Source organism: Balaenoptera borealis (assembly GCF_965194805.1).
Source record: "Balaenoptera borealis genome assembly, chromosome: 7".
NCBI lineage: Eukaryota > Metazoa > Chordata > Mammalia > Artiodactyla > Balaenopteridae > Balaenoptera > Balaenoptera borealis.
In genome coordinates this window covers 8,366,580-8,388,632 of record NC_138864.1, presented here as the reverse complement: position 1 = coordinate 8,388,632, position 22,053 = coordinate 8,366,580, and the positions used below count along the sequence as shown (strand labels likewise).

Here is a 22,053-nt window from a genome sequence, read left to right as displayed (position 1 = left end):
TACAAGTCCTATGGATGACCTTCAGACCTTCAAGAGCCTGGCTTGAGCCTGTACATCTGGAAATGGACAGAGTTCTTTTTACAGGCTACTTTTAGTAGAATATCATAGGAGCATCGTCTACTACTGTAACTCTTCCCATTTCTCTTTTACAAGACTTGTTACTTTCCTAGCTTGGGTAGGAGTAAAAAACATACCAGCTACTCATCACTGACATTCAAGTACAAAACTAAATACTACAATAAAAACTTGGAGATAATTTTGTTCAAAAATAGTAGGAAGTGAAAATTTAACTTCACCTATGAAAAACTCCATAAGTTTCTATGTGAACATAACTGATGGAAATCTGCTTATATTATTTGACACAACTGTTTAATTGCTCTTCATCTTCACTGACACAAATGAGGACATACCTCTTCTTTAGCTCCATATGCTGCTTGAAGATAGAAAAATGTACGTCCTTTAAAATGTATAAAATCAGACTCTACACTGATTTGACTCCTCATCATTGCTTGCTATGTTCACTGGATTTTAATGTAGTAATTCCACGACATGCACAGAGAAACATTCACTATAAAATGAAAAGTCCAAAAATAGAAAAAAAAGGACTTTACCATTGCAAAGATTTCAGAAAAGTAATTCCATTTTACAGAAAAGAGATGGTAGGCTTAATGCCTTCTATTTTGTTTCAGTGTGATCACCTGAAAATGACATGAGAGCAATACATAATTCAAATATCTTTAAAAATTGAACCATATACTTTTACAGGTCTAATAGGAAATCAATACAAATCTACTTTTTACAGGACAAATATGTCTGCATGGTTATAATACCAATTGTCCTTACCTGTGATCTCTCTCTCTCTCTCTCTCTCAATTACCATTCCTGGAGTTTTATGGAATCAAAGATATTCTAACAATAGATGAAGTGATTTGACAGATACATTACAAGATCTAAAGAGTATTGTTTGATATATCAGATTTTACTGTTCAAGTCATTTGCACAAACATTTGCTTACTATTTATGTTCCTATATTTTTCAAAGTACATAGAAGAACCCAAATACTATTTGGGTGGTTGTGTATAGACTACTATAAGAATGTCACATTCATGAGCAAATCATTCTCTTAATGTAATCATTTCATCTGCTTTCTAGAACAAGCTAAATTTTTTTTATAATAATTTTTTTTTTAATTTTTAATTTTTTTGTTTATTTTTGTCTGTGTTGGGTCTTCGTTTCCGTGCGAGGGCTTTCTCTAGTTGCGGCGAGTGGGGGCCACTCTTCATTGCAGTGCGTTGGCCTCTCACTGTCACGGCCTCTCTTGTTGCGGAGCACAGGCTCCAGACACGCAGGCTCAGTAGTTGTGGCTCACGGGCCTAGTTGCTCCACGGCATGTGGGATCTTCGCAGACCAGGGCTCGAACCCATGTCCCCTGCATTGGCAGGCAGATTCTCAACCACTGCGCCACCAGGGAAGCCTAAGCTAAATTTTTATATCAATTTCTGTTCAGGTCTTATGTGGAAAAATATGTTAATATAACATTCCATCTTGATGAAGACCACAAAACTGTTGAAAAATAAAGAAACCAGCAAGCGAGTATAAATTAGCATGTTTAAAAAAAAGGAATTAAAAAATGTAACCATTATTTTGGGTAAAACATGGCTATGTTTCCTTTCCATCAGTATAAATGGTGGGAATGTCTGGCTCTATTCTAAAATCTATTACTATAAGTTGCTTTAGAAGGACAAAAGTTGAGCAATCACCTGGGAGTGTCTTGCTGAGTGTGGACTGTGTGTTAGACCACATTCTAACTCATGTTCCACTTGTGTCCCCTGTAGCCTGAAGCAGGACATGTACTTGCCCTGACCCTCATACCTCTGGTCTCTAAACTGAGAGCCACACCTATCCCATTCACTGCTGTGACACTGAATGACATATCATATAAAGCACTTAGAATGGCGCTAGCACACAATATGTGATCAATAAAAAGTATCTATAAATATCAACATTAATAGTATTTGAGTTCTTCTATGTACTTTGAAAAATATAGGAACATAAATAGTATTCATTCTGAAATTTTCTCTTCTCTAATTCACCTTGTCTGCTTTGACACTGAGTTTTTAGTGCTCTCATGGAGTGAATTGCTGTTTTTTGATTTATTGGGAGAGGTTGACCAATATTACAATAATCCGTTCCTTGAAAGGTAGTGGAATTCAAGTTTAAAACATTTGATACTAATGCTTTCTTCATGGGATGACTTGTAGCTACTGATTCCGCTTTTTAATGATTATAAGACTTCCAGTATATTATATTTTTCTAGAAATCTTTCTATTCTGACAAAATTGTGAAATTTGTTGGCTTTTATTATCTCATTTAACTACCAATATCTGATGGTCCTATGCCATTTCCCACTTTTTGTTCTTCATAGCAGTGATTTTTGCTCCTAAATCTCCTTCTCCTCATCATCCTTCATCTCCATCCATCTTGGTAGAGGTTTGTCTTTTGTTTTCTTGATTTTGCTTTTGTGATTAGTTTTCTATTTCATTAGTTAACTTCCTCCATTTCTTTTCCCTATCATCAGTTATTTTGATATCTATTCTGTTATTTTTTAAAACTTAAATTTATGCTTAGCTCACAAACATTCCCTCATTCCTACTTCCTTATGTAGTATTTAATGCTTTTGTTTTCCTTTAAGCATTATTTTAGCTGAGTTCCACAAGTACCAGTGTATTCTACTTTCATTATTTTTTAGTTACAAGTATGTTTTTACATTTCTACTGCAATTTCTTCTTATATCTATGCAGTATTTAAAAACATTGTTTTCCTTTTACTGCATGGAGGTTTTACATTTATCCTCTCTTTTATAAAATTCTAATTTAATTATAATACAGACTAATTAATATAAAATATTTCCATTTTTTGTCACTTGACATATTGCCTATACCTAATAAGAAGTTAAATTTTGTAAATGTCACATGGGTGCAGGGTTCTATCTATATTATTCCAATAAATCAAGACATTAATTTTTTTTATGCAAAGTATCTTTCTAACTGACCTTTAATCACTTTGAACTTTCAATACTTTAAAAACCAGTTGAGCACTCCTGATTTGATAGTGGGTTTGTCAGCTTCACTTACAACTTGCTTTATATTTACATTATTTCATTTTTTTAGACTCTCAATGCATTTATCCCATAATGATGCCTTTGCCCTATGTCTTTTTGTCCAATATCAATATAATACAGATCTAATATTAATATACATCTAAGATTTTCTGGGCTTTGCTTTTTGATGTGATCATACACACACACAGTTTTTCAAACTCTCATGACTTTTTAAAACATATTATTGAAGTATAACACATATACAGTCAAATCTTAAGCTTGATAAGTTCTTACAAACTGAATACACCCAAGCAACCACCACACAGATTAAAAGCAGACAGACAGAACACTTCCAGCATCCCAGGCATTCACTCCGTGCCCCGTTTCAATTACCACCCATCATACTCCAGGGTTAACTACCATCACGACTTCACACTCTAGTTTGGCCAGCAATTGAATTTTATGTAAAGGGGATCACAAAGTGTGTACTCTTTTGTGCCTGGTTTACTGAACTTGAACATCGTGTTTGTGAGATTCCTCAACGCTCTTGCATTTGCTCATTTTACTGAGTTTATGTATCCATTCTCAGGAAATGGGAGTACGCATAGCTTCTAGTTGGACGATTTAACCAGTGTTGCTCTGATATTCTTGTACGTAGCGTTGGGTGTTCCATGTGCTTATGCTTCAATTATGTCACTTAAAAATATTATATAAATAAATTTTTCCTGCACCCTATCTGAAAAATTGCTTTAAACCTCAAGTTAGACCACTTATATAATATTTTTAAAGACACATTCACACACATATATATGTCTATATATGTAATAATATAGAGACATGTATATAAAAATTTCTTTTTGCCTTGATATGATTTTATTACCTCTTTTTTGCCTTTTTAAAAACCTATTTAATTTTTGTTTCTTTATTACATATTTTCCATCAGCTGGCTTGGAACTACTTTACTCAATTTCTCCTTTCCATTGTCTTAGTGGTTAATTTTGAAATTTTAATGGGTACTTATAATATTTTAACTCCTCACATCTTACATGTTACTACTGACAACATTTCAATTCAGTCCTCTTAATTCTACCCTAATTGTTATCATTAATGTTCCTTTGTATACAATATTTGTTTAGATTTTCTAATGTGTGTTGCCTTTTTTTAGGGATCACTTTTCTTCTTTGTTAAGTTCAACAAAGTTCAACTTAAAGTTCAACAAATAAATTAAAAGAAAATGTTTATTTGTATTCCTCTGAGAATATCCTCAGGTCACTTTGTCTCTTGAGAAGTTATTTTGCTGGATATACAATTCTAGTTTCACAGATATTCCTTAACTGTCTCTTGGAGATGTTACTCTACCATTTTTTGGCTTCTATTTTTGCAGTTGTAAATCTGTTGCTCATCACACTGGCATATCTTTGTAAGTGAGCTATCATTTCTCATGGTCTGCTTCAATTAACTTTGCCTTTTCTTTGCTATTTTGTCTATAGTTTCACTAAAATATGTCTAAGAAAGAATTTCTGGTTTCTTGTTTTTTCTTCCTTTCCTTTCCTTTTCTTTCTTTGTCTTATGGCATACATAGTACTTTCTGTACTTGTGAGTTTGTACTTTTTAATCATTTCTAGGAAATTCTCAGCCATTCATCTAATCAATTATTGCCACAGCTCTCCTCTCTCTTGAACTCCTGTTCAAATATCAGTGTGACTTTCTCTTTGGGTTTCATCTCTTTTCTTCCATCATCTCATTACTTTTTATTACATTCTGGATTATTTCCTACATATACCTGCCAATCCACTAGGTTTCTCATGAGCTCTGAGTTGGATGTTTAATGCACTATTTCAGTTTGGAGTTTTACAAATTTGTATTTTATGCTACGTCTTTTCAAATATTTTCAGTTAGAGTTATTTTATATTCTGTATCTGATAACCAACTCTGTTATTTGTTGGTGACTCTTTCTCATAGTGGTTTCTTTCCCTGTGTGTTTAGGATCTTTTATTCTGATCTCCCATTGGTTGAAATTAATCTGTGGAAATCCAGGGACAAAAATTGTGGCTGTTTTCTTCTAGGAGCATTTTCTTCTGTCTGCAATCAGAGTATTACCCAAGCGGGACCACTCTGGCCAACTATCAGAATCTCTAGTTTATTCTAAAAAATATTTCAGGCCGCCCCCGCCGGGGAGGCGGGCGGCCGGGCGCAGCTCCGGGCTACCGGCGTCAGCTCCCGTGGCTGCGGCCGCGGTGGATCGGGATGTGATGCGGAGTGGAGACAGACGAGCAGGGCCGCGTGACCGCGTGGTGGCACATGGTCGCGCAGAACCTGAGATCTTTCCCATACTCCTGTTCAACACTCAGAAGAAAAACTTCCACTCTGTGTACCAGCTTTACAAGTAAATCATGAAAAGAACATATGTTCCCTCCTCTGATGAACATGCTGATTTTTTTCAACCTTTTCAGAGCACCATTGTTTGCGGATTTAAAGAAACCAGAGTTAAAGATTCCTCACGCAGTGAACTTCTACATTAAAGTTGAACCTAGGGTGATTCTGGGTATCTGGCCATGGTTCCTAGCTGCTGGGGGGAGGGTGCTAAGGGGAAGGGCCGTAGCTGGTATGAAGCAGCTCTCCATGATGGCAACCCAATCATTGTTTATCTTCATGGCAGTGCAGAGCACAGGACTACTCCTCATAGACTTGAGCTAGTAAAGGTGCTGAGTGGTGGTGGTTTTCATGTCTCGTCTGTTGACTCTAGAGGGTTTGGGGACTCGACGGGTAAGCCCACCGAGGACGGGCTGACTTCAGATGCTATTTGTGTCTATGAGTGGACCAAGGCAAGAAGTGGTACCACCTCCCTGTGTCTCTGGGGCTGCTCTCTGGGAACAGGAGTTGCAACAAATGCTGCAAAAGTTCTAGAAGAGGAAGGATTCCCAGTTGATACTATTATCCTGGAAGCTCCATTTACCAACATATGGGTTGCAAGTATCAATTATCCCTTGTTAAAGATTTACCGTAAACTTCCAGGATTTTTAAGCATGCTTATGGATGCCCTGAGGAAAGACGAACTAGTCTCCCTCAATGATGAAAATGTTAAATTCCTGTCTTCTCCCCTTCTTATCATACATGGTGAGGATGACAAAACGGTGCCTTTCGAATTTGGAAAAAAGCTCTATGAAATTTCACACAATGCATATTGGAGCAAAGAGATGGTGAAGATGGTGATCTTTCCTCCTGGCTTCCAACACAACTTCCTTTGTAAAAGCTCCACACTGTTAAAAACCATGAGAGATTTCCTGAGCCGGCAGTGGGCATGAGGTATGAGTACAGCAGAGAGCAAAGACTTGGTCCAAACACCACTTGTGATGTATATTTCTTATGTAAAACTGTACTGGGCTGCTTGGGTGAGCTGAAGTTACTGACATTTCTACAAGTCACTTGCCTTTTAGTAAAAGAAAGCATGGATGCTGGGAAAAAATAAATAAATAAAAATATTTCAAGTTCTCTGCTGTCAGTTTGTTGTTGGCCCAATGCTTAGACTCTTGTTTATAGGATTCATGTTGACATTTGCTTTTATCAGCTCTTGTTTTCATTCAGATTATTTTTTGCCTCTTGGAGATTCCCCTTACTTTGTGCAAGTCCATAAGTACAATTAAAAGTGTATTATATGCAGTGTTTAGTTGTTTTCCAGGATCAAGTTCCTTCTGAATACATTAGTATCTTGTTTTCTATATTATTTGAAATGAAAGATGTCAGTTTAGTGCTTTTGTATGCGTTGTAATTTTATTGCATTTTTTTTTACCTATCTCAATGAGTGATATCACTAGAATTTTCCACCATAGATCCTTTTATCATAAAAGGCCATACATGTAGATATAATATGAAACACAAAGTGAAAAGTACTCTTAGTAAGGGATGAAAAAGTAGCTATTGTATAAAATGGGCATAAATTCTTTTTATGTGTTACTCTTTAAAAAAATAGATAAAAGTACTATTCCTGGCCATTGTTGCAGGAATGGTGGCTGAGCCAGCATTTTACCTGTCCTCATGCCCCTCCCACTCCTACCTACTGTGGTTGGGCAGAACCCAGTGACAAATTCTAGACAGTGGGCTATGGATGAAGGTGACGTGTCATGTCCAGGAGAACAAGAGAGATGAACAGGACACTCAGGCGTCTCTTCCCTCCCACAGTGACAAGGAAGCCCGTGGACCCACCTTCTGGATCCTCAGCATCAAAGACGCTGTATTGCTCAGCCCCTTCCCCAACAGCAGTGCCCTAGATTACTGCTCAGACCAGCAGCGAATATTCACCCTAGCAGGATTAGTCATGGAGATTTCAGGGGTGGTTCTTACAGCAAAACCTAGCTTCACCTGAGCAGTCCAGTAAAACACTATTTTAGGGAGATTCTTAATAACCATTTATGGGAACATTTTTTTCTGAAATTTAGCGTGTTCACAACCAAGTTCTTCGCCTTCTCTCCCTGCCCCACCCTCCCCCTTCCGTGTGGTGCCGTGGCTTGTGTGGGATTCTTTGTGGAGCATGGGGTGATCATCAGGTATGAAGCCCAAACCAAGTTCCTTCACGTTCATCCTCACTTTGTCTTCTGGAATATGATCCTAATTAGTGTACCTGTTTCAAAGGATTGTTTTGAGAATGAAAACAGTGATTGCATGGAAAGCACACATCATAGAAGCCAGCACAAAATATTCTCTTTAAGGTGATAGCCAGTAACCACATTTGATACAATATATTATCTAAAATGCCCAGTTTCTTAAAAAAATATGTAGCCTGCACAGAAACATGAAAGTATAATTATGACACATACACTGGAAAGAACAGAGCAACACACAACTGCCTATGAGAGAATCTGAAAGAAGTCATTAGAGAAATGCAAGTTAAAATAACAAGGAGGTGCCACTATACACTTGTTAGAATAGCTAAAACCAAACCCCAATGTAATGGTTAATTTCGTGTCAACTTGGCTAGGCTACTTGCCTAGTTGTTGGGTCAAACCCTAGGCTAAAGGATGCTGTGAGGATATTTTTTACATATGAGGAACTTTTAAATCAGTAGACATTGAATAGGGAAAGTTACCCTCCATGAACTGGATTCACCTCATCCAATCAGTTTGAGGTCTTCAAATCAAAGACTGCAGTTTCCTAAAGAAGAAGAAATTTGGCCTCAAGAGAGCTACATAGAAACCCTGCCTAAGTTTCTAGCCAACCCTGCACATTTCAGAAATGAGACCACAACATCAACTCTTACCTGAATTCCCGGCCTGTCTGCTTGCCCTATGGAGTTCAGACTTAGAGCCCTCACAACCCTATGAGCTAATTCCTTAAAATAACTTTTCTCTCTCTCTCTCTCTCTCTCTCTATATATATATATATATAATATATATATACATATGTATATGTGTATATGTATATATATCACATATATAAGATATATATCTTATTGTAATAAGATTACAGTTGTTATTGTGTCATTGATAAATTGTAACTTATATATAAAAATAAGGCATATCTTATTTTATCTATATGATATATATCAATATAAGATATGTATAAAAGATATATAGCTTACTTTTATATATAAGATATTATATATATAAATACATATATCTTATTAATATACATACATACATATACATCTTACTGGTTCTCTTTCTCCATGCCAGTCCAATTGATGGCAAGGTTATGGAGTAACAGGAACTCTCATTTATTTTTGGTGGAAATGCAAAATGGTTCAACAATTTTGGAAGACAATATGGTAGTTTTTTAAATAGCCAAAACTAGCCTTACCATATGATCCAGAAATTATACTCCTCGGTATGTACCAAACTGATTTAAAAACTTATGTCCACATAGAAACTTGTAGCTAAATGTGTATTATAGCTTCATTCATAAGTACCAGAATTCATCTTTAATAGACGAATGGGTAAAAAGATTTTAGTTTATCCATACAATGGAATATTGTCCACTGATATAAAGACATGAGCTATCAAGACTTGAGTAAATCTTAAGTACATATTTCTGAGTGAAAGAAGCATTTCTGAAAAGACTACATACTGTATGATTACATTTTCATGGCATTCTGCAAAAGTCAGAACCATAGCAACAAAAGAGCAACATCTGTGGAGGCAGCTTGCGGATGTCTGCTGACCTGCTCCCAGTTTAACTGGTGGAAAGGATGAAAATCAACCATCTAAAGCCTCTTGAAATGATCCTAAGGGCAAACAGCCGATGAAGAAACATCAACTCAAGAAAATCTATGAAATTCCAGCAAAAGAAGTGAGAGTATGGCATTTGACTCAAGCGTACTCTCCCTTTCCCCATCCCAGCTCTACAAGGCAGACTCTGCTCCAGAGTGCAGCAGCAAGAGCGTAGGGTGCCCGCTCCCCTCAGCTCCTTTCTACATGGAGGAAGCTGGACTTCAGAGTTTCTCATCCCTCCCCCTGCAACCCGTTCCTGAGGTCAAGTGCTGGGTGAGTGTGGTCAAGAGGTGGGGACTTCTTCCTCCACTCATGCAAGAGAGGCTTTGCCTTGGGCACAGCAGCTGAGAATACTGGGGCACTCATTGCCTTTGCCCATGTCGTGCAGTGGTGGTGCCCCCTGCCCCCCGGGAGAGGGAACCTGAGAGAGCATCCGGCTGCTTGCATGCTTGCAGACCTTCCACTGGTGTCATCTTTTTTGTGAGGGTGTCACTCAGGCAGAAGCTTGACATGATGGCATCGCTAGTTCCAGAACGCTAGCTCAAAGATTTTCCTTGCGGGGGCGGGTGGAGAAGCAGGGTGTAAAACAGCTCTATTTCTCTTCCCAAAGGAAAAGACTTCATTTACCAGAGAGAATGAAGAAGTTCAAACCTAAGAGTAATCTCAAGAACAGTGGGGGAGGTCATGGTGAAAGGCAATTAGGGGAGATTCCTTGTTTAAATGAAGATACAGCCTAGACTATATAGACTGCATAGGCTAAGGAAGAGAACTGGGGAATAAGACAGCTGGGAAGAGCCCTCCTGGTGTCAGAACAAGTACTGAATTGGACTTGAGAAACAATGCCTTCCCAGATGCCACAGTTTTATTAGATTAGGTTGTAAACAATGAATGTTCCGGGACATTGGTGAAAACAACAGCAGGATCAGCCAGAAATACATCAAATGAGTGTGGTCAAGGAAGACAAGAAAGAGGCCCACCAGTATCACTGCCATGGTGGGGAGTGATAGGCATACACCAAGCTGCACTTCCTGGAGAAGCAACAGCAGGGGTTTAACACTGGGGTTGGGACAGGATGGGGGTAGGGGATGGAGGAGGATGGGGAGGAAGACTTCACTAAAATAATCCAGCCAGCTAGTAAAATGTAAACCAGCTAATAACAATAACAAGACCCTGGGAATTCCCTGGTGGTTCAGTGGTTAGGACTTGGTTCTTTCACCACCAGGGCCTGGGTTTGGTTCCTGGTTGGGGAACTAAGATCCCCACAAGCCACACAGCATGGCCAAAAAAACCCAAAAGAAACGAAAAACAACAACAACAATAAAAAACAAACAATAACAAGACCCTGGGATGGGGAAGGAACCAGTAACCAGATTTGACATATTATCTAAAATGCCCAGTTTTTTTAAAAAAAAATTATCTATATCGATCTTTATCTATCTATCAACATGCAAAGAAATATGAAAGTATAAGTATGACACATACACTGGGAAAAAAAGAGCAAAACACAACTGCCTATGAGAACATATATCAGATTCAATAGGAAAAAAAATACCCCAAAAGAACAATTATAAGTAGGTTCACAGAACTAAAGGAGAGCAAGCATGACTAAAGAATTAAAGAAAGGTATGAAGACAATGTTGTATCATATAGTAAAGAATGTCAATAAAGAGATAGAAATTATAAAAAAGAAATCAACTTGAAATTCTGGATTTGAAAAGTACAATAAAAAAGTCCAATTAATCTTCAGAACTCTTCATCATGCCAAACTGAAACTCTGTACCCATTGAACAAAACTTCCTATTTCCCCCTCCCCCAGTCCCTGGCAACACCATTCTTTTGTCTGTCTCTATGATTTTTGACTACTCTGGGGACATTTTTTAAGTGGAATCAAACAGTATTTGTATTTTTGCAATTGGCTGATTCATTTAGAATAATGTCTTCAAGGTCCCCCTATGTTGTAAAATATGTCAGAATTCCCTTCCTTTTTTACACAATATTATTCCATTGTATGTATACACCACATTTTGCTTATCCATTCATCTATGGAGGGACACTTGGGTTGTTTCCATATTTTGGCTACTGTGAAAAATGTGCTATAAACATGGAGGTACAAATATCTCTAAGAGCCCTTGTTTTCAGTTCTATTGGGTATATACCCTGAAGTGGAATTGATGGTTCATATGGCAAGTCTATTTTTAATTTTTTGAAGAACTGCCATTCTGCATCAATTGTACCATTTTAGATTCTGACCAGCAGTAATCAAGGGTACAAGCTTCTCCACACTTGTGCCAACACTTATTTTCTGGCTTGTTTTGTTTTGTTTTTATAGTAGTAATTCTAATAGGTATGAGATGGTATCTCATTGCAGTTTTGATTTTCATTCCCCTAGTGATTAGTGATGTCAAGCATATTTTCATGTAATTATTAGACAGTTGTGTATCTTCTTTGGAAAAATGTCTTTTCAAGTCCTTTGTTCCTTTTTGAATCCAGTTGTTTGGGTCTTCCTGCTGAGTGTTAGGAATTCTTTTTATATACTCTGTATATCACTACTGTATCAGATATGTAAATTTCAAATATTTTCTCTCATTCTGTGGGTTTCATTCTACTTTTCAACACTATTGAAAACCATTTGACCATATGTGTGAGGCTTTAATTCTGGGCTCTGTATTCTATTCAGCTGATACATATGTCTGTCTTTATACCAGTTCCACACAGTTTTGATTACTGTAATTTTGCAGCAAGTTATAAAATCAGGAAGTGTGAATCCTCCAGGTTTGTTTTACCTTTTTAAGATTGTTTTGGCTATCTGGGGTCCCTTGAGATTCCACATGAATTTTAGGGTGGGTTTTTCCACTGCCACAAAAAACATCATTGAGATGTTTTTTTAATCTGTAGTATTGACATCTTAACCATATTAAGGCTTCTAATCTAGAAACATATTCATGATATCTTCTTTAATTTTTTTAGCAATGTATTGTAGTTTTCATTGTATAAGTCTTTCACCTCCTTGGTTAAGATAATTCTTAAGTATTTTATTCTTTTGATGCTATTGTAATAAAATTGTTTTCTTAATTTCCCTTTTGGATTGTTCATTGTTAGTTTATAGAAATGCAACTGATTTTTGTGTTGCCTTTGTGTCCCGCTACTTTGCTGAATTTGTTTAAACATCAATTTTTTGTGGAATCTTTAGGGGGGGTCTCTCTACATATGAGATTATATCATCTGTGAAGAGAGAGAATTTTACTTCTAAACTTTTAAAATTTCCAAAACTATGACTTAGATTTGTTTCTCTTTTTCAATTCTCATGGATCCCATTTTACTGTGACTGCTGCCACCAGTGTGATTTTCTAAAAAAAAAATCTGTTTGTCTCTTTCCCCTGTTTTATCAACCTCTAATGCTATCCACTGACTAGAGCTTCAGTTTCAAACTCCTACCAATGTTTAAGATCTTTTCCCCCTACTTTTCCTAGAGTCACTTCTAGGCATCCCAAATCATGTGCCCTGAGTTTCCATTACTAAGTGCACAGCATGCCGTGTGCTTTCATACCATTGTGCTTTCCATGAGATACTCCTTCTTCCTCTTGTATTTTCTTTCTTTTGTTTTTCTGGGGAAGCCATTCCCCAACCTGCAAGGTGCAGTTAGAATGCCACCTCATCAATAAACATTTCTAACCAGAAAGATTCAGAGACTTCCTTATCGGAATTTGTGTAACAATTTGTGCAGACCGCTAGAAGAGCAGTCACATTGTAATGTATTTGTTATTTTCGGAAGTTAGAAGGAAAAATAATGACGTTTGAGACAAAGAAACTGAGTTAGCGAGGACAATTTGCTCATTTCAAATAGAGGTGCATTCTGGAGTTTTTACTTATTTTTTTTTTATTATCCAACCAGGTTATTTTATTTCTTTCTGAGTTATATAGTCTAAAATTAAGGTAACATCCACTCGACAGGTAGTTGGTGTTTCATGGGTGGCATTCTGGAGCTCAGTACACAAAGGGTCTCACACAAATGACCATTATTATTGTAAAATATCAAATAACATAATGTTCCATAATAATAGATTCCATTTATTGAGTCTATTGATTAAAAGTCACTCTGTTTGCTTTACATATACTAAAATTCCACAGTCTCATATTCAAATTGTCATCATTAACCTCACATTATAAATGCAAACTTGAGAATCAGGTAACTCAATAAGCTGCCGTTCATACTCATTTTTGTCGGCCTTTGGAACCTTCAGTCTTCCCAATACGTGCTACTTAAATTTAGATTAACTGCAGACCTTGGTGCATATGTTTTGCTCTAACATACTTCATACGAATAACTTTTAAAAAATGATTAAGCATGAATAGCCCTTTTCCTATAATTATCTTTAAAATGTTTGGAGTTGGTAAAAATCTTGGTAGAGCTCGTAGAACCAAGGAAGAGAGGTACAAACTAGAAAACTCCCGGGACCTGAGGACGTCGACCTTGGCGATCTCGCTCAGCCTCTCTCACTCGCGTGGTAAGTCCACTATTTTCCTCTGCTCGTGGCATCCTCCAGAAATCAGAGTGTATGTCCATCGGTAGACCTGGAAGCACACTGTCCATGCTTAAGTATCACATGAAGAAACTTCCAGTTTCTAACCATTTCCATTCCTGTGCTGGGGGTCTAGTTTCTGAACCCCGGGCAGTTAGAAGGTTGGAGTTTTCTCCTCTCCCTGCTGACTGAACTCCAGGCACTATGGGTGCTTTTGTGGTTCCTCTAACCTGCAGTTTTCCAGGCTGGATATTCCTCATCCTTTTAATCCATTTTCACTGTTGTGCATTCTTCATCTTTCTGCCTTCTGATCACCATTAAAAAAAACCCCAGTCATCACTGAATCCACCTGGGACTGGAAATAAACTCTAAGAGAAAAATGTATTTCAGTCTGAGCTGCTTAAATTTGTATTTCTTTGATGGAAATAATCTTATAAAAAAGGTATATAGGTAATTAATGATCATATAACTAAAATTATGTAATAATGTGGCTGGTTTATGGTTGTAAGAACCTCTATGCTTTTCCATAACAGTGGGCTGAGGAAGAAGGCTAAACCTTACTTTGGATTTTTAATTTTGATAAAACTGTTTTCTCTTGGAAGCAAATGCCCTCTGAGCCCTATTGGTCCAGGCTGGAGTCTTGGGAGTAAAGGCGAAATGCATAGGCCTGTTGGTAAAGTTTAGGGTTTTTATTAGAGCTCCATTTACAAAGTTCTATAGACACTTTTTTTTTTTTTTTTTAGTGTGTAGTTTTGCAAAATTTGCCTGTGCTAATAACAAGGAAAGAAAACCCTTGTAAATTATTTCTATTCTCAGTTCTTTAAATTTCCTAATAGTTTGTTCAACTCTAGTAATTTTAGGGAAAATGCTCAATTATTTGGCCATGAACAAAGTTGGAACTTTTGTGACTAATACCGTTTCTCTTAAACATGAATGATTCTAAATTGTAACTTCAGACCGTTGCTTTAGAGACACCCGTTAGCATGCACTGCCACTAACATCTTCAGCTTAACCGACTCTCATCATACAGGAAGCATTATGTCGAATTTTCTCCTTTCTTGTCTCCTTCCATGTGCTCCGGAAACCCAGAACTTCTACTTTTCTGTTATTTGACAGTAAAGTGAGAGCTTATTTTTTCTCCTCATAATTGCACCCCTGTACGGCTGCCCTCAGCAGCAGACCCCCTCGTGGGTGTGGTAAGAGCAGCTGGACAGGCATAAAGAGCTTTCCATTAAAATTCAAATGAACTTATTTGCAAACAGAAACAAATTCACAGACATAGAAGACAAACTTATGGTTACCAAAGGGGAAGGAGGGAGGGATAAATTAAGGAGTTTGGGATTAGGAGATACACACTACTGTATATAAAATAGATAAACAACAAGGACCTACTGTATAGCACAGGGAGCTATATTCAATATTTGTAAAAACCTATAATGGAAAAGAATCTGAAAAAGAATATATATATATATATATGTCTATAACTGAATCACTTTGCTGTACACCTGAAACTAACACAACTTTGTAAATCAAGTATACTTCAATAAAAAAAAATCAATTGCTAAAGTAAACAGACTGTTTAACCACATTTTATACCTTAAAATTGCCTTTACCAAGTTTTTAGAAGTTTGGCTTTGAAGGAAAATTTGCTGTTGGCTCAAAGTTTGGCCTCATCATTTTACCTGCCTTGAAAAAAAACTTGAAATTCTTAATGTTTTCTAACAAATTGGCTTAGAACTGGTTATTATTTTTCAGTTCAAACTTCTACACTTTCTACTTGTTTAGCAAGTGTTTAATAATTGAGATATATAAGTGTATATATATTTTATATATATAATGTTGATATAAATCAATTTTAACAAACATTCCTCCTTCCACTCTGGCAAAGACCTTTGCATTAATTACTACATAATTGTAATTTCCCACCAAATCCTAGGGGATACTGATCATTTTCTCTAATAATAATCTCTCTGAATCAGATAGAAGGTCTCTCATGACCGCTCTCTATCTTTTCCCACCCTTCCATTCTCTTACAAGATGATAATGACAGAAAATGACTTGCCATCCAAGTAAAAAAGTCATTGAGGTGAAGAGAAGTATCCAAAATTTGGAGATAAGGGAAAAGACAGTACAATGTGGTCTTTCACTGACAAACTGGTGCAGTGTTTAATAAGGCCAACCAAGCATTATTTTATTTCTGTGTTTGACTTTGTTATTTTGTTTGGATACATTCCAGACACTGTGATGTGACATATTAGCTTGTTTATTTTTGTTTTGTAGAAATGGTAACACCAAACAAATGTTATGAGTGTCTTGCTTTGTAAGACATTTACCAGTTTTGTATTTATCCAATGTAGTGATCTCACTCTTTCTTTAAACTAAACCCAGTTCCTCAAATACCACACTCACTCCATATTTCTATAAGAGGGATGCTCAAGATGGCAGTGGAGTTGGGTAATAAAAGTAAATAAATAAAGGAGTAAATTATGCCACAAAAATAATACTGTAAATTTGGATTATAACAGATGCTATAAAGAAACAGTATAGAGTCATAAGAAAAAGCTCATGCACGAGACATGGAGTATCTTTTCCTGTGAAGAGATCTTTGAACTGAGGCTTGCATTATGAAAAGAAGGCAGCCCTATGATATTCTCCAGGAAAGAGGGACTTACTAGCCAGAGGGAACTGCAAATCCAAATGTACTCTATAAAGAACAAACTTGGCAAGTTCAAGGAAGAGAAAGGCTAGTGCACTTGGAGAGCAGTGATTGAGAGAAAAATGGCAGGAAATGGATTTGAAGATTACATCACATGGAAACTTGAGGATAAAGATACATTTATTCTAAGTGTAATGAAAAGACTAAAGGAGTTTAAACAAATGTATGGCATAATCTGTTTTACATTAAGAAAAAGATATATCACTCTGGTTTAGTGTTGCCAGATTTAGCAAATAAAAATACAGAACACAATATATCTCATGCAATATTTGGGACATATTTATACTTAAAATACATTCTTTGTTCATCTGTTTCAAATTTAACTGGTTGTCTTCAATTTTATCTGGTAACTATATACTGACGCTGTGTGAAATACACACAGGGGAACAAGAGTAAAATCAAGAACTGCTCCAAGACCAGAGTGATAATCCCACATGAGAAACGGAAGTGAAAGTGATGTTGGCTTAGTAACAGCGGTGGATAGGGAGAGAAGAGGAGAGAGTCTAGAAATACTTTATAAGCAGAGCTGAAAGGACTTATTGATAATCCACGCAGAGGTTACTCAACTGAGACAAAAAAAAAATGGAAATAAAGAGAATTCCAAGTTTTAGTTTTGATAAATAGGAAATGCACTGTACTATGTAAATGTTGTTCTACATAATTTTGATATTTTTAACTTTCTCAGTGCCTATTTATTTACAGAATGCACAATTGAACATTGATGTTTTAATCTACCGTATTTAGATACTGACCTTATATTAATGGGGTTTTCAATAAAATAATAATGCTTAGTCCACAGTGGGATTTATATCCAAGACAACAGAATCCTGGAGGGTGGGCCCTATTGCAGAGAGAAAGGGAAATTGAGGGCTGCACACAGAGAGGATGGTTAATGGTTGTTACACAGTAGCCCCTTCAAGCTGCTGGTCTCGGGGGTCCCAGGCTGCAGAATAAAGGGGACCAGAGACAAGCAACAACTTCAGTGGTATGCAGAGATCCAAGTAGCTGGAAACCAGACTCAGGGAGTCCTTCTATCCCTTGTCAACAAAAATAATATACAATCTATAATAGGAATGGAAATAGTTTTTTTTTTTTTTTGAGCCAAACTGAGGACTATATCCTTGAAGACAGCTTCCCAGATTACTCTGAGAAAATGCTTAGGAGAAGCATGGTTTTCAGCACAGTTTTATATCTTGTCAGAACAAAGAACATTAATCAAGCCAGGGATACATTTCTTCAAGGTTTAAAACAAACAAACACCAGACCAGCACATACACAGAGTGTCAGCATGGCCTTGGCACCTGGAAAGGGAGTCTTATCGTCACAGGAGGACAAGCCATGGCGTCCCAGGAAGGGAGGCATTTAATCTTTATTTTTAACATAGACACGCTTTACTTCTGATCTATGTGCCTTTTTCTTTAATAATTAAAGCAGATGTACAATGTGTGTTTGCTAGGCCACCAACAGGCTGTTCTAGTTAGCATAAAATTCATGCTTATCCACGAGTTCATGGATAAGCCAGAATGGCTTCCCCATACCTCAACATGTGAACGTTTCTTTTTATCACCTTCAGTAAGAACAGAAACCATGAGACTTGGCCTCAGGTAAGAATGAAGTCCTTTGAGAACTGTATAAACACGGTGACCCCAGATTCAGAGGGAGAGCCATGCATGGTTCAAGATCCATGCCAGAAGCAGTAAAGTGAGCTGAGCTGGGGAGCAGGTGAACAAGGTCAGGGGCAATATTGCCCCTCACTTTTGTGCCTGGGCACAGTGGGACGCAGATGGAAGTCCAGATCATGTATGTCTAACTATTTCACGTCGATATAAATCCTGCTAGCACACTGATAAACAAAATTTGCTCTATCATCCTGCTCATCAGAAATACATTCTTAGTGACAAAACTAAATAATGTCTATTAACTCTACAGTTCTTTATGATTGAAAATGGGTAAAATATAAAAGGATGACTGGATTGTAGCCAAGTCCTGGATCTTGAACTGACAATGATTGAATGAGTGATAATTAAATTAAAAACATTCATAAATCATGTTATTTTATCTTTCCTCCACAAGATTTATTTTTCTTGTCTTCATATCAACAAATTCACCACAGTTTTAATTAGAATCAAAATGTTCATATAATTTCTGTGATACTGTCAGTAATGATTTAAAGGATTTAAAATCTACGTGTAATTGTTTAAGGTGAAAAGACAGACTATAACTCCATAAGAGTAAAATCAAATGGAAAAATAAACCGTTTAAAAATCTTTTCACATTTCCCAAGTTATAGATCTTCTAAAATATTCAAAATTATCTACTAAAATTAAAATGCGGATTGTTTCTGGCTAAGATGGAGTACCTGAAGCAAAAAGACAAAATACATTTAAAACAGGTTTTAAAGACATTGGACATCAGACAGGACCAGTCTGTGATCTCTGGGAGAGAAGCACTGACCTCAGCAGCCGGGCACCACCCAGCGCACCCACAAGAGAGACTGCGTTGCACAGTGAGAGGGTGTGGGTCTGGGTGGGCGAGAAGGGGTCTGAGAACCGGGCTGAATTCTCATGCTACCCTGATGGGGAGAGGGGAGTTTCACAGAGAGACAGCCAACAGTTCACAGAGGATTGCTCTCTCCTATTCAGCTGCAATGCGAGGAAACTACCTGAGGCCCAGGCAAGACTCATCCAAGAGGATGAAAGGTGCTCACAAAAAATCCAAGAAGGGTGCGGCTTTCCAGCAACCAGATTGGAAAAACCTCATGGTTCCTAAGGCACTGGGCGAGGGGAATATATTTTACACAAGGAAACTTTTTCAAGGGGATCAATATAATGTTCTTGATGATGGTGATGGGTTCATGAACATATATATATGAAAACCTTCCAAATTGTACACCTTGAATGTGTGCAATTATTGTATGTCAATTATACCTGACATTTTGCCTTAAAAATTAAAAGGCACATACAAATTATCAATGTATGAATTGTAATTCAACATATTTAAATAAAGCTGCAATTTATTTAGGTTTTAAAAACAATCAAACATTAGGGAACTCCCTGGTGGTCCAGTGGTTAGGACTCTGTGCTTTCACTGCCGAGGGCCCGGGTTCGATACCTGGTTGGTGAACTAAGATCCCCACACGCTGCAAAGAACAGCCAAAACAAACAAACGAACAAAACAAAACACAAAGAAATGGCTTTTTAAAAAAATTGAATATCAGAAATGTTTTTATAAGAATAAAACTTTTGCATCCGTCTAGGTGTCAATGAGGAGAATCAGTTTCGCGGTTCATGCACGTGACCTCTAATCTCACACATAAATGGGAGATGGGAGAAAATGTGATGATGTAATGATTTCACCTCAGAGACGTCCCTCCGCAGCCCTGAGCAATAGTTTGACCCCACACTGTGTTGCCACCCACCTCCAGAACTCCAAACTGGAACAGGAGAAGCAGCGGAAAACAGACCCTACGTGGTCTGGGAAAGGAAGCTGAGTTTTGCAGGGATCTGTGATCAGTGGTCAGCGGTCGGCGGCTTTGTGGGCAGAACCTGAGCAAGGTCACTAACCAGCCTTTTCTCTGGGTTCTTCCCTGGCTCATAAGCTCCCCTCCTTTGGAGTGGGTGTCCTCCTTCCACATCAGCAGCCTCAGGGCCTTCGGATGTGTCACCTTGTATTTATTTATTTTTTTCATTGAAGTATAGTTGATTTACAGTGTCCTGTTAGTTTCAGGTGTATAGCACAGGGATTCATATATATATATATATATATATATATATATATATATATATATATACTCTTTCAGATTCTTTTAGGTTATTACAGAATATTGAGTATAGTTCTTTGTGCTACACAGTAGGTCCTTGTTGACTATTTTATATATATAGTAGTATGTATATGTACCCCTTCCCCCTTTGGTAACCATGTCTGTGGGTTTATTTGTGTTTTGTATATAAGTTCATGTGTATCATTTTTAAGATTCCACATAGAAACGATATCATATGATATGTGTCTTACGCTGTCTGGCTTACTTCACTTAGTAGGATAATCTCTAGGTCCATCCATGTTGCTGCAAATGGCATTATTTCATTCTTTTTTATGGCTGAATATATCTAGAGAAAAACTGTAACTGGAAAACATACATACACACCAATGTTCATTGAAGCACTGTTTACAATAGCCAAGACATGGAAGCAACCTAAATGTCCATCAACAGATGAATAAAGAAGATGTGTTATATATCTCTATATACACACACAAACAATGTCTCCTTGTATTTCAAAGAAGCACTGCTGGAGCCTTGGAGAAGCCTTTCCCTGCAGCTGTGACACTGCTGGAAGACAGAACACCCAGATGGGTAGTTCTCCTGAGTCAGCGCCCGGGGCTGGGCTCAGTGAAGGACACGCGGGTGAGCTTTAGTGAACTTATTTTGGGAATGTTTATGATAAGCAGGAACATCTAAGGCACAGAGCTCAGGGCAGGGCCCCTCTTGCTGAGTCAGAATGGCTGGATTGACTCAATGCTGAGTCACTCAAGTTATTTCACATAGAAGACATAATTTCCCCAGAGTTAAGATGGAACTCTGTAGTCTGGACCAAGTAGACCTAAATCCACTAGTGGATAATGTATATTTACAATGGAAAGAGAAAGGGGGAAGGCAGACAGGCAGATTTTTCTAAGTAGTACATGAGCCTGGTCTCCCTTGAACACCCTTGGCCCCAGCATGAAGACAGTTATATTTCAGCTCATTACTTAAAATTACCAAAATAATTTTGTGTTTTTCTTTTAAAAAGTGATTTCACAGAGGGTAAAAGTATACGTGGTACCATGAACAAAGAGATCCAGAGAGCTGCTTCCTGATTAAAGAAATCCATTTCTGGACCCTCAAAGGAATGCAATTATGCGGATTTATGTAAATCATGTATGCAAATCACCTTCTAAATAAAGTATGCAAGGGATGGGATGGAGCTCCCGAGCTGTGACTTGTCAGTCTAAAGCTGTTTAGTGGGAAAGGATGCAAACAAAAGCTGAGTGATGAGAGATGTATCTTACTTCTTGCATTTCTTTTGGAAATAATTGGATCTGGGTGAGATAAGTAGTTATTCCGGCTAACAAGATTGCAGTGCCTCCCTGGTTATCTTGAATACTAAGCAATACAGATTTTTCTAGTACAGCAGTAGCCAACTCTACATGGCACTGTGCCGTTGGGCATAGCTTTGGAATGGTATTCATAAGCCTTCAAAGCCCCTTCTGCCAGTTATTGGTCATGTTAGCCCAGCAAACTCCCTTGATCTTTCTGGGGTCTCAGCTTTCCCATCTGTGTCATCTCAGAGAAGGGGAAACGGTATGTGTGTGGAGCGGCAATGCTGGGCCCCATACCACACCGAGCTCTCCGTGTTTGGTCACAGCTTTTCGTTGTGTTTATCTCTTTTTAAAATAAACATACTGTAAACAATCTATTTGACCTTACCTCTTGGTTATAAAGGCATACATAAGCATAAGAACTGTGAATAGAATAGC

The 22,053-nt window shown here is 37.5% G+C and overlaps 1 protein-coding gene across 1 annotated transcript; it reads left to right on the top strand.

Moving 5' to 3' along the window:
* Window positions 1-5,307: 5,307 nt before the first annotated feature.
* LOC309632127 (protein ABHD12B-like) lies at window positions 5,308-8,444 on the top strand. Its single transcript, XM_082399285.1, is given in 3 exon segments — window positions 5,308-5,494; window positions 5,498-5,651; window positions 5,654-8,444. Coding segments are annotated over 3 exon segments (999 nt in total). The 5' UTR covers window positions 5,308-5,401; the 3' UTR covers window positions 6,406-8,444.
* The last annotated feature ends 13,609 nt before the right edge of the window (window positions 8,445-22,053 follow it).